Here is a 15,535-nt window from a genome sequence, read left to right on the forward strand (position 1 = left end):
CATATAAAAAAAGGAAATGTTGTGCAGCAGAGAGAAAATGGAGGAATACAAAAACCACTATCTGCTGTGATATCTACAAAGATGCTTTAACTGCCTATAACAGAACTATCCGACTAGCAAGGAAAGATTATTTTTCCAATATTAAAACAGAAAATGCCGGAAATTCCAGAGTCCTTTTTTCCACTATCGATCAGCTGCTAAACACTGTCTCTGACCCCCCACCCTCCTCAACAGCTAAATGTGAGGAATTTGCTCTGTTTTTTGAGAACAAAATAACTTCAATCAGAGCTAGTAACATTACTAGTGGAGGTGGAGATGAAACCGATCTCAGTAGAGTATGTAATGTAACCATGAGTAACTTTACATGCATCACACTAAGCGAACTGTGTAAAACTGTCTCAGAAGCAAACTCCACAACCTCAGACATTGATCCTATCCCCACAAAATTCTTTAAGCGAGTGTTTGCTCTCCAGTCCGGTCCTGGACATTATAAACACATCCCTTAAAACTGGCGTCTTCCCTGATGCCTTTAAAACAGCTGTTGTAAAGCCTCTATTAAAGAAACCTAAATTGGATAACAACACAGTAGCAAACCACAGACCAATATCAAATCTACCATTTATCAGTGAAATATTGCAAAGAATTGTCTCAGTCCAAATAAATTCCTATCTTAAAGAAAACAACATCTTAGAAGTATTTCAGTCAGGTTTCAGAAGATACCACAGTACGGAAACTGCACTCACAAAGGTAATTAGTGACCTCAGACTCAACTCTGATGCAAATAAAATCTCCATCCTTATCCTATTAGATCTCAGTGCAGCTTTTGATACTATTGATCACAACATCCTAATAAATCGACTTGAAAAGCTTATTGGTTTCTCTGGCTGCGTGTTGAACTGGATCAAAACATATATCAGAGGAAGGATGTTCTATATTAGTCTAGGAGGCCATACATCAGAGAAACATGAAAGCCGCTACGGGGTTGCACAAGGGAGCTGTTTAGGTCCATTACTCTTTTCTCTCTATATGTTACCGCTCGGCGACATCATCAGAGAGTATGGTATCGATTTTCACAGCTATGCGGATGATACACAATTGTACATATCCGCTGAACCAAATGATGCGACAGCCATAAACTCCATTACCAACTGCCTGACAGCAATAAACCAATGGATGAACGATAACTTTCTTAAATTGAATGAGGACAAAACTGAAGTCCTACTTGTTGGCCCCAAATCAAAAAGAGAGACGCTAACAAATAATCTAGGAAGCTTAACCACTTGGATTAAACCGGAGGTGACAAGTCTCGGTGTCATCCTGGACTCAGATTTGAACTTCAACGCCCAATTAAACAAAGTGACCAAAATAGCTTTCTTTCATCTCAGAAACATAGCGAAGGTACGACCATTCATAAATCAAAATGATGCAGAGAAGCTAATTCATGCTTTTATATCTAGCCGACTAGACTACTGTCATAAGAAGATCGGTGATGCAGCCTTTGTAAACTACGCCCCAAAACTGTGGAACACGTTACCCAACAATATTAGGGAAGCCAATACTTTAGACATTTTTAAAAGGCAGCTTAAAACCTATCTCTTTACCAAAGCATTTTACTGACTTTGCACTATTATACTGCACTATTTCTCTATGTTTTATTCCCCATGTTTTTATGTTTAATTATTGTATCCCACTTTATGCTTTGCTCTTGCTGCTTGTTTTACACTGATGTTATGTCTTATTTCTTACCGATGTAAAGCACTTGGAACTGCAATCCCCTGTATGAAAGGTGCTAAACAAATAAAGTTATTATTATTATTATATGAATGATACTTAACGTTTTTTGCTCAAATGTATTTAAGGTTTTATAGTTATTTAGATTATCTCTAGAAAGTGGAAGAACTCTAAAAATATATATATTTTAAAACCTAAAAGAGAATTATAAAATCTCAGTGATCCGACCCTGAGACAAACTCAGTCTCTTTGGATACAAACTGTTTTGATGTGACACAGCAACATATGAGCCATTATGTTTATATAATGCATGAACACAGCTGATGAATAGGTCTTAAGTTGCGTTTGAATTGTCAGTTTAGTTTAGGAAGTAGTGATGGGAATTATGGCTCTTTGAAGGGAGCCGGATCTTATGGCTCCGTTCCTTTCAAAGAGCCGTTCAAAAGAGCCGTTCAAAAGAGCCGTTTTTTTAAGGTTACTAGGTTTATCTGCAAAATAATCACCAGGATAATGATTGACTGTATTGCCAGACCTAATGTCAATAATCGGCATTGTAAACATGACACAAGGTGGCGCCATATCCATGTCATCATGTCAGTGAATGTACTTTGAATTTACCCTCTGTATGTGTTAAGTAAATAAAGTTGCCTTGCCTTGAATGAAATTCATGCAACTCTTAATATTAGATACTGTGTTTTTAAGTGGCGATGGAGATTATTTGTTGATCCTGCTTTAAAGGATATTTTGCCTTTACAAATAGTGCGCTTTATCACTGACTGGGTTTTGGTTGAAGTGAATCCAAATGCTGCTGCGTTTTCGCGTTTGGCTCATTTTCCATCCGAAAAACACGTTGTCTACCTGTCCTGTACCACTTGGTATGACTTCTCTCTCGCGTATTCCGTTAAGACCCACCCCATCTCACTCCTCGTGCTGAAACCTACCAAACAGAGTAGGGGCGGGTCTTCACAGAATACGTTTGGGGAACAAAATCAAGCTTTTTAAAAGGAGAGTGGATTTTGGCAGGCAGTGAGTGCGGACCAACGATTGAACGATAACAAGAACGGCTCTCACCAAGTACGACTCGGTTCCCCTCGTTCGTACCAAAGAGCCGTTCAAAAGAATCGGCTCGTTCGCGACCGACACATCACTATTAGGAAGGTTTCTAACGGAGTGAAATGACCCGGGAGTGCCTCAGTGGCAGCCATGACATGAGCCGTTGGAATTCTCTAGATGATAGGAAAGGAGCTTTGAAACTTCCTTTATAGCCTCCTTTAGCTATGAAGCACTCCTTTGATTAGGAAACACTCCTTTAGGAAAGGAAAGCAGAAAAGGTTGTCCCACAATACCTTGCGGCCGCGACATTAACCTGGACACAACATTCGGCCGTTCACGGAAACAACCGACAGTGACCGAGAACTAAATATCATGAAAGTTACGGTGCTTAATAAACATTTTACAAGTTATATCTTAACTTGCCAAAGGGATTGGTTTTGAACGTTCAACACTATAATAATCAAAAGACAAAATATGAACGTTACTTTTTAACTGTAAAATGATCAAATAAAGTCAACATTTCTCAGTCTTTACTGAGTTGAGGTTTCTTAAACTTTATCAAACACGTTTAATTGGTGATATACACAGTGATAGGTTGAGGCCTAACAAGTTTATAATAAATACAATTGTACAGTATTTACTTAAAAATATTTTCATACAATCATACGTATTGGGAATCATGTGTATTAATCAAGCGGCAAACTCAGGGGAAGAGCCGGGACGCCAATACGGAAGTGCCACAAACTGCAGTTCATATATTGGCCGATAGGCGATGACTGCAGAAAGGAGCAATTTCCATAGACCCCAATGTTAAAATGCCCAATTTCACAGCAGAAAAAAAACGTTTCTAGCCCTGGCTCCAATACATTTTATTATGTATATAGTTAGATTCCACCTTCGTGATTATGAATCTGTGAGTGAATTGTTTTCTAACATGACCCTTTTATTTATATTAGGTCTTAAAGTTTTTGCATAAATTAGGGCGTGGTCACTTTGATGGACAGGTACGTGCCTCACTGTCAGCTAACAGCAATTTGTCCACTCTGCTAGGCTACAACGTTAGTTAGTTGTAGTTACTGTACTTGACCCTTTAGCCGTGTTCGTGGTGATTGTGCCTTTTAGGGAATATTGTTACAAATACCAGATAATTAAAATGTCGTGCTGTGCGCTTGAATGTACTAACAGACCTTCCAAGAAGTCTACTCTCAGCTTTTTTCGGTGAGTAAAATGATAATATTATACATGTTAATCCCGTTAGCAGGTGTTTGTGTGCTTGTTAGCTTAGCTTGTTATGTAGCTTATTATGTAGCTTATTAGCCAGCTAAGGACGTAACCCTTTATACATGTGTATATATATATACAGTTTAGTTTATGATTCAGCCTTTTATAGTATATGGCTGTGACGCCCATAATGCTAAACGGGAGCAAATGTTAAAAGGGGACCCAATTATCCCAGTGGTGGCCGCCGGAGTCCACGCCGGCCGAAGCTAACGGAGCCGCAGGGGGCTAGCTCGCTAGCGCGTCCCGGCGGCTCCGTTAGCTTCGGCCGGCGGCGGAGTCCGGCATTATAACTGGAGATCAAGGAATGCAGCGAAACGCAGACTTGGTTCGCCTGCAGCCCGCTGTAGTATTAGCTAAATAAATTATGTTGAACAAGGTTTATTAAGCTGAACATCGCCACAATTGTTCTGCTATGTATCAGTACTTTTTTTATTTTATTAACGTGTGAATGACAAGCATTACAAATAACAACAAATAGCTCATTATCTTGCAGATTGTCTCGTTTGATTATGAATGTAACGTTTATATAGTGGAACTACACTGTTTTATCAAAACCAAAGTGCCACGCAGTAACTTGGTATGCATGTATTTCAGCAGGAAATGTGCAACCTAGATGACATTTACCAACACAGACTATATAGAAATATTTGTAAAAGTTGTTCATGCGTTATTAAGTGAATATGGCATTAACCCTCCTGTTGTCTTCGGGTCAAATCTGACCGATTTACTACTTTCATCAATCATAACTTTTTTGTTTTACATTCGATTGCATTAAGGATTTATGATATCCTTCACAGTAGACATTTGAACATATAAAATTGCTGATTGACCTTGTCGTGGTGAGTGGGTTTTAAACTAAGACGGGTCATACTGAATAGTCTGTGCACACATTTTTAACATGTGATCTTTCTTTCATGTAGGACGCTTGAGGGAAGTTGCAACGCCTCGGCCAATGTGATGTCTTCCCCACGTGAAAGAGATTGAAGGCATAATTTATAACTTGAGACAATTTTCCAAAAATTATGACTTTTATTGGCTTAGGTAGTAATGGATTACATCCAACACGAATCAAGATCGTATAGAAAAAAAGGAAAGTGTAATCCTTAGTTACATAGGAAAAGATGTAATCGGATTAGTTTGACTTTTTTTAATAATAGGGAAACTCAGGATTACAATCTTATTCAAAACCTGAAAAGAGCATATAGTGTTTGTTGTAAAATGATCAGATGTTTTCTCTCTTCTCTGGAAGCGGTACTGTTCTGTAGGCTAATACTTTAATTGTGAATCTATACACCTACTGCCTGAGTCAGCTTTATGTATATTATACATTTAAGTAAAAAAATCATATTAATATTTCTTCTCTCCTGTGTTTATTTGCATTGCATTTGATATTGAGGTAATCCAAAAGAAAAATAAAGTTATCAGGTTACAGTACATTACTTTTATATCTTGATACTCACATTAAGTTACTGGTTGCGTTTTTGGCAAGTAGCCCTCCCAACCCTGTACATAAGTTATATCATTTTAATTACTGATACAGTTGTTGCACATCTTTAATTTATTTTCTAGTGTACTTAAGTCGTACATTTTCAATGTGAAATAGATCGGATTAAATATAGAGTAAAAGCACAATCTTAAATTATACATTTATAATTTTCCTATGCTTATTGTTAATGTAGTGGTGTTATAAACAAAATGTTGTCGTAAAGGAAATTAAGATGTTTTTTATTTGTTGACAAAAGATTTAAAGTTGATGCTCACAACATGTGGGAACATTTATTGAGAAAAATGTTTCTATTGTAAAACAAATAATTATCTGCATACTGAACAATTTAGAAACTCTCTAAAAGGTATTATTTTCTGTGATGTTACGACCCTGTAGGGATTGTGGGTATTGCATTTCATAATTACATTCTATGGTATGCTTATGACATATTTGATGCCAAAATACATGGGATTAGGGGAGACCTTCTTGGTGTTTGCATTGTCACTGATAAATGACAAGGTAGTATTCATTGTCAAGATTTTGTGTTTTTAAACTTGGGACTCTTTTCAGACTGCTACGGCTTGGGAAAAGATTTGAGCCTTAATGTGTAATGTTTTCTGTATTGTATGGTTAGCTTATCCTTTCATTTGATAGTCAGATTTGGATGTGATAGCTAACATTTTCAGTAAGCAGTAGACAAAAGAAGTGAAAATATGAATGTGATTTATTTTAAATATTTACAGAATTATTTTAACAAATAAAATAACAAAAAACATAATAACAAATTTAAAAAAAAAGTTTGACAGACAGCCATGCCCAGCATGGGCCTGGAGAGCTACAGAGTCCATTGGGGGGAAGAGGGGGGGGTGGGATGTGGGGAAGAGGAAGAGCAGCCATGTTAACAGTGTTATGGCTACAGATGTAATATCTAACTCAACATTAGCCATGACAGTCTGGGCTTAGCAAGGGCCTTAGAAAACATACTCTAAAGGCCAAATCCAAAAACAGTGATACTGACATTTTAGCAGTTCACAGTCTTTGGAGATGGTCTTTCAGGCAATTGGCTAGTGACTTTAAAAAAATATCATTTCCCCTAGGGGTGAAATGAACTCTATCTCGCAAAAAAAGCCCAGGACTGTCATGTCTAATGTTGGAGTGGTCAACAATGGCACCATTTAGGCTATGAACAAAAGTAGCCATAACACTGTTAACAAACTTCCGGGCCTTGTCAATTTTGACAGGATTTGCACCAGCCCTCCATCGGCACCTCTGGTTGATCTGGGAGAGCATGATCTTCATGCCAGGGTGCCGATGGTGAAGCTGGTGCAGGTCCTCCTTCATCTGATTCACCAAGTGAACACTGGGCACATCCCCCAAGTCGTTGCCGCCACAGTGGATGAGGAGGACATCCGGGGCTGCTCTTCCTCGCAGGGAGTTGGAAAAGAAGGGGAGGAGACCTCTCCAGCGCAGTCCACCCCAACCGAACCAGCAGGCGCGAAGGTCGAGGCCAAGGTTGCTGCCGATGGTCTCTGTAGCTCTCTGGGCTCCACGCCGGACATAGCTGTCTCCGATTATCCATACAGTCACTATGGGAGGAAAATAAATGAGAGTAACAAATGCTTCAGATAATGAGGAATATCAAATTAAGTATAAAGGGTTGCTCTTTGTGTTCCTTTGACAATAACATACAACATAACATATGAAATCACACCTGACGTATATATATATATATATATATATATGTATATAGATATAGTATGTTTGTGTGTAATGTCAACCATCTGAAGTCATGTAAAGTAAGCCAGGACCATCAACTTACAGGTTGTGGAGGAGGTTGCCATCTTTTTTTCTTAATGCTGAAAGAAATAAAAATGGTTTAATCAATATAAAAGCGCCTTTCTTTTTCTACAGTCATATTTAATTTATACTCTCACAGCGCTGTTGAAACAGTAACGTTGGATTAAATGTATATACAATTGATGGTCAAAAAGTATAAATATGCAAATTTTGCATTTGTTAGCCCATGCATATTACACTGTTTATATTTGAATCATGGAGAAGCGTTTTTAAACTTGTATAGTGTAATATCAAGAACAGTTAAATCATAGGGAAAAGCTTTGTTTAATTCACAATACGCTAATTCCTTTACATACTGTATAGGCCACAGTTTATGGCTAATTCCATAGGCTAATTCACGCAACACTGGCCATATCTCTGCTAGTTTACAAAGTTGTTACAAATGACATTTATATTTGAAAAACGGTGAAGCACTTAAAAAACAATTGTATAGTGTAGGTTCAAGAACATTTAAATCAAAAGGACAAGTTTTGTAAAGTTACAGGGGATCTTACCTTCAGAACGCCGGGAACGAGGAGCAGTGACCGGAAGCTGGGTTGTTAGCTTAATACTGTGAGCATGTTAGCTTAGCTTCTTAGCCTGAGCTAGGTCTGGAACTTGACGGCCGTTGGCAGAAGGTCCCGCCCTGTCCCGCCTCGTCTCCGCCACGGCTCCGCCTCTTTGCCCTTATTTGGATCAGGATGGAGCAGGCGGGAGTTAGACTCTGACGCCACTGTCGAGCCGTTAGTGGCCGACTCCGCCTACTAAGGGCTTCTCGGCAACTCTTCAGAATCCTATGGGTGACGTCACGGACCCTACGTCCATTTATATATACAGTCTATGGTATTAATACGTGTGAGCAACAATACGTTTCAATTTACGTTTATATTTCAATTCCAACCTAATGAATAATATATTTTTCACTGTTGTCCAGGTTCAAAAATCATAAAACACCATAAAAACCACTATTCATTAACCCGGTGACGTTTCCCTCAGACGTCATGGAGTAGTGGTTAGGAAAAGACGATAGGAGCTTTGTTTTAGTTTAATATTAGTTTCAATTCAAGTACAGAAAAATCAATGTTTAAATTCTGCTAAAAAGACAGAGACTGTAGTACTGTATGTGATGTTTCATCTAGATAGGTAAAATATCAATTTAGATTCATGTTATTTAACTTTATGCAGATGTTTTACTGCTTTTTATAATCCTGGAAATATTTTTGATTCAGATTTTGAGAATATATTCAAGGTAAAGTTTAACAACACATGAACATCACACATGGATTTACTTCAACATTAGTGATAAGAGAGAGCTTTGCAGTTTACCATTAAAATGTTCATGCTATGGTTATTGGTACCAATCTTGATTAACAAAAATAAAACTAGGATGAATCTTTTGTGAATTAATGTGAATGAGGTTCCTTACATATATAATATTTTAGAGAAAGGGAATCAGAAGACTTTTAAAATACACACATTCATCTTTATTATTTTAAAATGTTGAAACCACCGACAAAGCAAAAACAGGTTGATGTTGAAACATGTCCTGAGAGCCAGAGAGCAGACTGAGAGCAGTGTGAGAGAGAAAGCAGAGTCCCAGTGACTCAGCTCAGGACTGGGAACACTGGTCTCTCCTCAGTGTCTCTGAGAGCGGAGTCTGGGAGCCCTGGGTGGCCTCACAGGTCACAGAGACCACCTTCCTCCACTGGTCTGCAGAGAGCCTCAGGGTGCTGCTCCAGCTGTAGTGGGCGTCCTTCTCCAGCACCCCGGGGCTCCTGCTCTCCTCCCAGCTGCTGCTGCTGCTGCTGCCGTCCACCTTCCAGGCCAGACTCCAGTCTGAGGGGAAGCCCTTGTTGGCCAGGCACATGAGCGTGGCCTTCCCCTGCTGCAGCTCTTCTCTGGAGGGGGGCAGCACCGTCAGGGTGGGACGGACATCACCTAGGAGCAGTGGCGGCCGGTGGTCTTTCTTTTTGGTGGGGCTCTTGACGTACCGTAAGTGACCTACCCGGGGGGTCCGGGGGGTTTCCCCCCCGGAAATTTTTTTCGAGAAATGACCCCTTAAATGATGACTTCTGGTGATGTTAGAGGGGGGGGGAAAAGGAGAAATCGAGGCTTAAAAATATGAGAAGACTGATCAATACCTCCATAATCTTCAGTGTGGAAAATATTATTTATCAACCTGAACATCTACTACTTTACCAGGAATTTGTGTTCTCAGAACTGGTCTGTTTTTTTCTTTCTTAAAACTGTTCATGTTTTATGAACCAACACCTTCACCAAGTAGCTTTACAGTGAACTGCATGTGAGATATAAAATTAATAGCATCTTTTCAGTAGCATTAATTATAAATATTTAAGTGGTTCAATACAAGTCACTACAGCATTTCAAACTGAACTGTGAATAAATGCAATTTAAAAAAAATAACCACAGCACAAAATGTCATAAATTGTGTTTTTTCTTTGTTTCTCTGAGGATTATTTACAAACAGGCTTATTTACATATAGCAATAACTCAGAAATGAAAAAGCTACATCGTCTAACACGAACAACCAGTTAGCATAATGATAATATATGTGTTATGTACAATGTAACTGGCAAGGCTAGAGCAAGAAAGAACATAAAGTTTGCAAAAGGTTTAAATAACTTCAAGTATCTGTCTTCAGATTACGTGGAGGTTTTAGTCCGATGGGAAGCAGATTTTAAGCGACACCGAAGATAAACCAAAAATGTGGTGGATTTGCAAACCGTGTAGTGTTGCTGGGACAGAACAGGAGCTATAACCGTTGGAAAATACATCACAGACAATGCAACAAACGTGGAGACAGAACAATCACTTCTGTGATAAATGCCCACTTATTAATAAACTTCTAACAACCATGGGAAACCTCCTCTCTACATATAAAGTGATATCCAAGCATGGGAAACAAAAGACAGCATTTACCTGTTTGCATCCAGCTAGCCAAGCCTTTCTTGTGTACCAGCTACTTGTGAAGCCTCGTGTATACATTTTGTCTTTTTCACGAGATTGCTGCGATATATTCAAATCGGGTTGGTCCGGTGCAAGGTCTTTAAGCAACAATTTATCTGCCAAACTTCTCCTTTCGAAAGGATTGGAGATTAGCTCTTGAACAGAATTAGGCCGGGACCGAGGTCCGGAGACTCCACCTGCACACGAAGCCATCCTCATCAACTACTGCGTCAACCGGATACGAGTCACTGTCCAAACTACTCACAGACTGCACTGGGCGCTGACATTGGCGCCCGGTGACCGTCATCTTTGACGACGCTGATTGGCTGAAATTATATTTTCGCGGCATAGTTTACACGTTACAGATAGCAACAGTCAGCTGCTGGTGGCTGCTGCTGCACTGGTTGAAGGCTCCTCTCTTAGCGCCCAGACGAGAGAAGGTGCATGGGCAAGGCCAGGCAGGAAACATGTGACTTATCAGTAACTTTAGACATCGTAACACAATTTTAAACGAGATTTTATTGTAGATTATACATTTTACTGATACCAATTATATAATATTTACCTTGTTCATTAAAAATAAAAATAAAAACATATATATTTTTTTAAACATATTTTTTTTTTTTATTTTAATTTTAATTATTATTATTATTATTTTTTTTCAATATGGGAAGAGGTGGGGCGGCGCCCCTAGCGCCCCTATGGACCGGCCGCCACTGCCTAGGAGACACCAATCAGATTAGAGGACAGGGAGCACACAGCTGTCAATCAACCAGCAGACACTGGGACACCTTTACTGTGAGAGTGTTTCTCCTTTAAGGAGTTTCTGTCAGATGTTGGTTCTGCTCCATCAGTCTCTCACTCACACATTGTTTCACTTCCCTTTAAGAAGCCTCTCATGCAAATCAGCACAGAGACACTTCATACAGAATCACCTGAAATATGTCAGATTACACTGGAAATAAAGTACAACATTAGGACACATTTTAAGTAGTTGTTGTTCAAATCATCCAAAACCTGAACTCTACAAACCATTATTCAATGATTTAGTTGATAAATGAACAAATACAGGAAATGGAGCAATCAATTGTGCTCAATGTGAATCTCAATCACTACCCAGTTTTACAAACTTTAGAATAATGTCTAAAATAATACAACACATTTTTAATATCCGTCGATATCTTTACTCTGTTCATCTGTATTTAAAAACTGTATTCTTAATTTATTTGAAAACAGAAGGGAGAACCGAGATAGAAAACTCAAAATAAGTTAAGGAAAAATTATTTTAACATTTGCAGTTTAATCCTTTCACATTTGAAGCTGTTTAAATGACAGTTTGTTGGGAATGTATAAAGACATTTCAAGAAAAGCTGCTCCGACTTTGCTCAATGATGAAGAGAAATAAAAACATGAATATTAATACTATCTAAACATTACAATAAAATTCATAAAAATCTATCTCTCAAACATTCCAACACAGAATTAAAACGTCTCTTAACAACATCATATTTAGTTTTTGTGCAGAAACTTACTTCCAACATCCAGTCTGGTTCCTCCACCAAAAGTCAACCACAGTGATACAAAGTCATTGAGCCGCCGTACAAAAACCTCTCACTGTAGAGAGACACGGCTCTCTGACTCTGACACACTGAACTAAACCTACCAGCCCTCAAGATGCTACTTCACCATTAAAGGTGGAAATAATGATTTATTCTCTGTTCAATGCGTAACTCCCATGAAAACATTTAAACGTCTTTTGCTGGAGTAAAGTTAGCCTCTTAGTTCAGAATATTTGAGAAGAATTTATACAATGACATGGAGAGGCAACTATTTCTCTTAGTTTGCTGAATAAAAAGTACAACGAAAGAGAAACTGCTCTTATAAATTAACATTTGACTTACTTCCAACATCCAGTCTGGTTCCTCCACCGAACGTGTACCACAGTGATACAAAGTCATTGAGCCGCCGTACAAAAACCTCTCACTGTAGAGAGACACGGCTCTCTGACTTTGACACAAACAAACTCACCAAACACATCCACAGTTTACCCAGTTTATATAATAACTGCTTCAAATGTTTGAAACAGATTCACAAACTATGGAGAAGTATTGAATCTTTTTTTATGAGCTGTTATACATTTAAAAAGCAAAATACTTGTATTGAGTGAAGTACATGTAATGACGTTATTTTAGATTGTTTCAGAGGAAGAGAGCATTGATTTGTGTGGGAGTGAATTATATGAAATTGAGAAATACTTTTTGGAAAGAACAAGTGAGCCCTGACCCATTCCGGGTGGCAGTGCCCTTGAGCAGGGCACCGAACCCCCATGTGCTCCCTGGCACATGTTCCTGTGCACCTATGTACTTGTAATGTGTGTGTGTACAAAAAACAGAGAGGAAACAGAATCTTTCCCCAGGGGAGGTCCATCTTCTTTATCTTCTTCCTCGTGATCAATAATCCAGGTCCCTGTTGGAGTCAGTCAGAGCATTTCCATAGAGAGACACTTTGCATCAGCAGCACCATGCTCCAGTGCTCTGGGAGACCTTATAGTCCTGAGAGTTGAACACTGGATGACTGACAGCTGTCCTTCATGACAACAGAAGCCACAGAAATCCTCCTCATCAAAAACATGACTTTGATCTGCGTCCTCATCTGGACTCTCCTCTGCTGCTGCTTCACAGGTAAAGTCCAGAGAATCAAACTCCTCTCCTCTGTGAACATCCGTCCCTCTGAAATGAAGCGGACAAAACCATGACGCTGCTTTATGTCTTTGTCTCTGTATCCTCAGAGTCCAGAGGCCAGATCACAGTGACTCAGTCTGGAGCAGTGAGCTCTGCTCCGGGACGCTCCGTCTCCATCACATGTAGGACCAGTCAGAATATTTATAGTAACTATTTAGCCTGGTACCAGAAGAGAGATGGAGGAACTCCTAAACTGCTCATTTACTATACTAGCAGTCGAGCATCAGGGATTTCAAACCGTTTTACAGGCAGTGGATCAAACTCTGACTTCACTCTGACCATCAGTGGAGTCCAGACTGATGATGCAGCAGTTTACTACTGTCAGAGTCTCCATTACCCCAACAGTCAGTATGTGTTCACACAGTGAAAAAGCGTCGTACAAAAACCTCCCTCAGTCAGACTGAACAGGAACTGAACTGACTGCTGGAAGCTACTGCAGAGACGGATACACTTCACTGAGGACACACACACGCACGCACGCACGCACGCACGCACGCACGCACGCACGCACGCACGCACGCACGCACGCACGCACGCACGCACGCACGCACGCACGCACGCACTCACACACACACACACACACACACACACACACACACACACACACACACACACACACACACACACACACACACACACACACACACACACACACACACACACACACTTTCATCTCCATTAAGCGTCTCACTTTTTCAAGCAAAGACTTCTGAAATATTTCTAATAATACATTAAAGGTGGGGTAGGTAAGTTTGAGAAACCGGCTCGAGATCGCTAGAATTTGAAAATACACAACCGGAAAAAATCTGCCACTTCCTTATAGAGCCCCTCCTCCAACACACACGAACGCGCACATGACCAATGAGGGCACGAGATAAGTTTGTGCACAGCAGGAAGGCTGACAGGCAGGTAGGCCATCCAATCATTTTAGCCGGCCCGGCTATGATTTTTTGTCAAAGCACTTAAGATATTCATTGCTATCGGGATGTTAAGAGCATTCCATGGAATATAACAAAAAGTGTATCTCGAGCCGGTTTCTCAAACTTACCTACCCTACCTTTAAGTGAATGAACTCATACACACCATAGTAAAATACAAAAAAATAGCCACACTAAACTCATGGGTCCTCAGCTTCTTTTTTGAACAGTGTTCACTTCTGTCTAACTGGAGTTTAGACAGATCAAAAGTCCCGACTTCAAATCAAATGTCACCTTCACTTTAAAGTCTGCAGTGAGGTAAATCCAGCAAGCCCTGATCATGAGACGTTCCTGGCCTCCTAGTGATACAGCCCTGTAGAAGGTCAGAGATAAAGGAGGCTGTCTGACCATGCAGAGCTCTAAAAGGGATCACAAGTATCTTAAACTGGATTCTTTATTTAATGTGGAGCCATGAATACAAATCAAGCTGTTACATGACATCAGTGGCAGCTGGTGGAAAATATTTTAGGTGGGGCTGTGGAAATGGTGTTCAAACAATACTAGGGGGGTCCGGGGGGATGCTCCCCCGCTCAATTTTTTTGAGAAAAGACCCCTTAAATTATGACTTCTGGTGATGTTAGAGGGGGGGGGGGGGGGGGGGGGAGGACAATTTTAGGCTTAAAAATATGAGACGACTGATCAATACCTCCATAACTTCAGTGTGGTTAGCTATGAATCTTCCAAAACTTCCAAACACCTTGTCCTGGACATAGTTTCTACAGCATAAACTGTGCAACAGTACAGTAGGCCCACACAAACTGCAGAACACCGGGGCTTTGGGAACACTGATTTAATTCCCATTTAACCTGTTAAGGGGCTTTTTTCCCCCGTTTTTTTTCTCACGAAACTGTGTCTCAGGGCTTCTTAAAATGTAATAAACTATTCATGTGTCCTACTCAGAGGAAACGCATCTAACTGATGATATGAACCATGTTTACCGAAACAAAACACAAGTCTCACAAGAAGCGTCTAAATGAGCCCTGAGCAAAAAAATGCTAACGCACTCTAGGTATAAATCAATCGATATACTTATCGGATATGCACAAACAAGCTTACAAGCTGAGATTCCACAGATTCTAGAAATATAAGTATCATCACTGAGCGATCAGAACTCGCGACAGGGGAAGCAAATACAGACATCACACGACGTAGCTTTAGGTAGCAAAACACGGAGATATGCTCACCTTTTGCAGAATAACAATTCTGATCAAAAACGAGAAAAACGCAGCTGAAGGTTAATCCATAGGTTAATCCAATGTGTCTGTCACTTTGAAAAATGATTGATGATCCATAATTCCATTTTTATGTCAAAAACGGAGTTTTCATTAGCTGCTAATGGTAGCTTCCAGAGTGTATGACAGCTTCCTGTTTTGTCTCCTTGGATACGAGTCCAAACAACTCACAGACTGCACCGGGCGCTCACGTAGGAGCCCTGTGACCATCAGATTTGACGGCGCTGATTG

At 39.9% G+C, this 15,535-nt stretch overlaps 2 gene segments (V, D, J or C); one reads left to right on the forward strand and one right to left on the reverse strand.

The window, feature by feature from the left end:
- Nucleotides 1-8,848: 8,848 nt before the first annotated feature.
- Nucleotides 8,849-12,312, reverse strand: LOC117477777. The segment is given in 3 exon segments: nucleotides 8,849-9,325; nucleotides 11,887-11,962; nucleotides 12,256-12,312. Coding segments are annotated over 3 exon segments (462 nt in total).
- A 532-nt stretch (nucleotides 12,313-12,844) lies between these two features.
- LOC117477679 lies at nucleotides 12,845-13,477 on the forward strand. The segment is given in 2 exon segments: nucleotides 12,845-13,035; nucleotides 13,143-13,477. Coding segments are annotated over 2 exon segments (411 nt in total).
- Nucleotides 13,478-15,535: the final 2,058 nt, after the last annotated feature.

Source organism: Trematomus bernacchii, unplaced genomic scaffold (genome assembly GCF_902827165.1).
Source record: "Trematomus bernacchii unplaced genomic scaffold, fTreBer1.1, whole genome shotgun sequence".
Classification (NCBI taxonomy): Eukaryota; Metazoa; Chordata; class Actinopteri; order Perciformes; family Nototheniidae; genus Trematomus; species Trematomus bernacchii.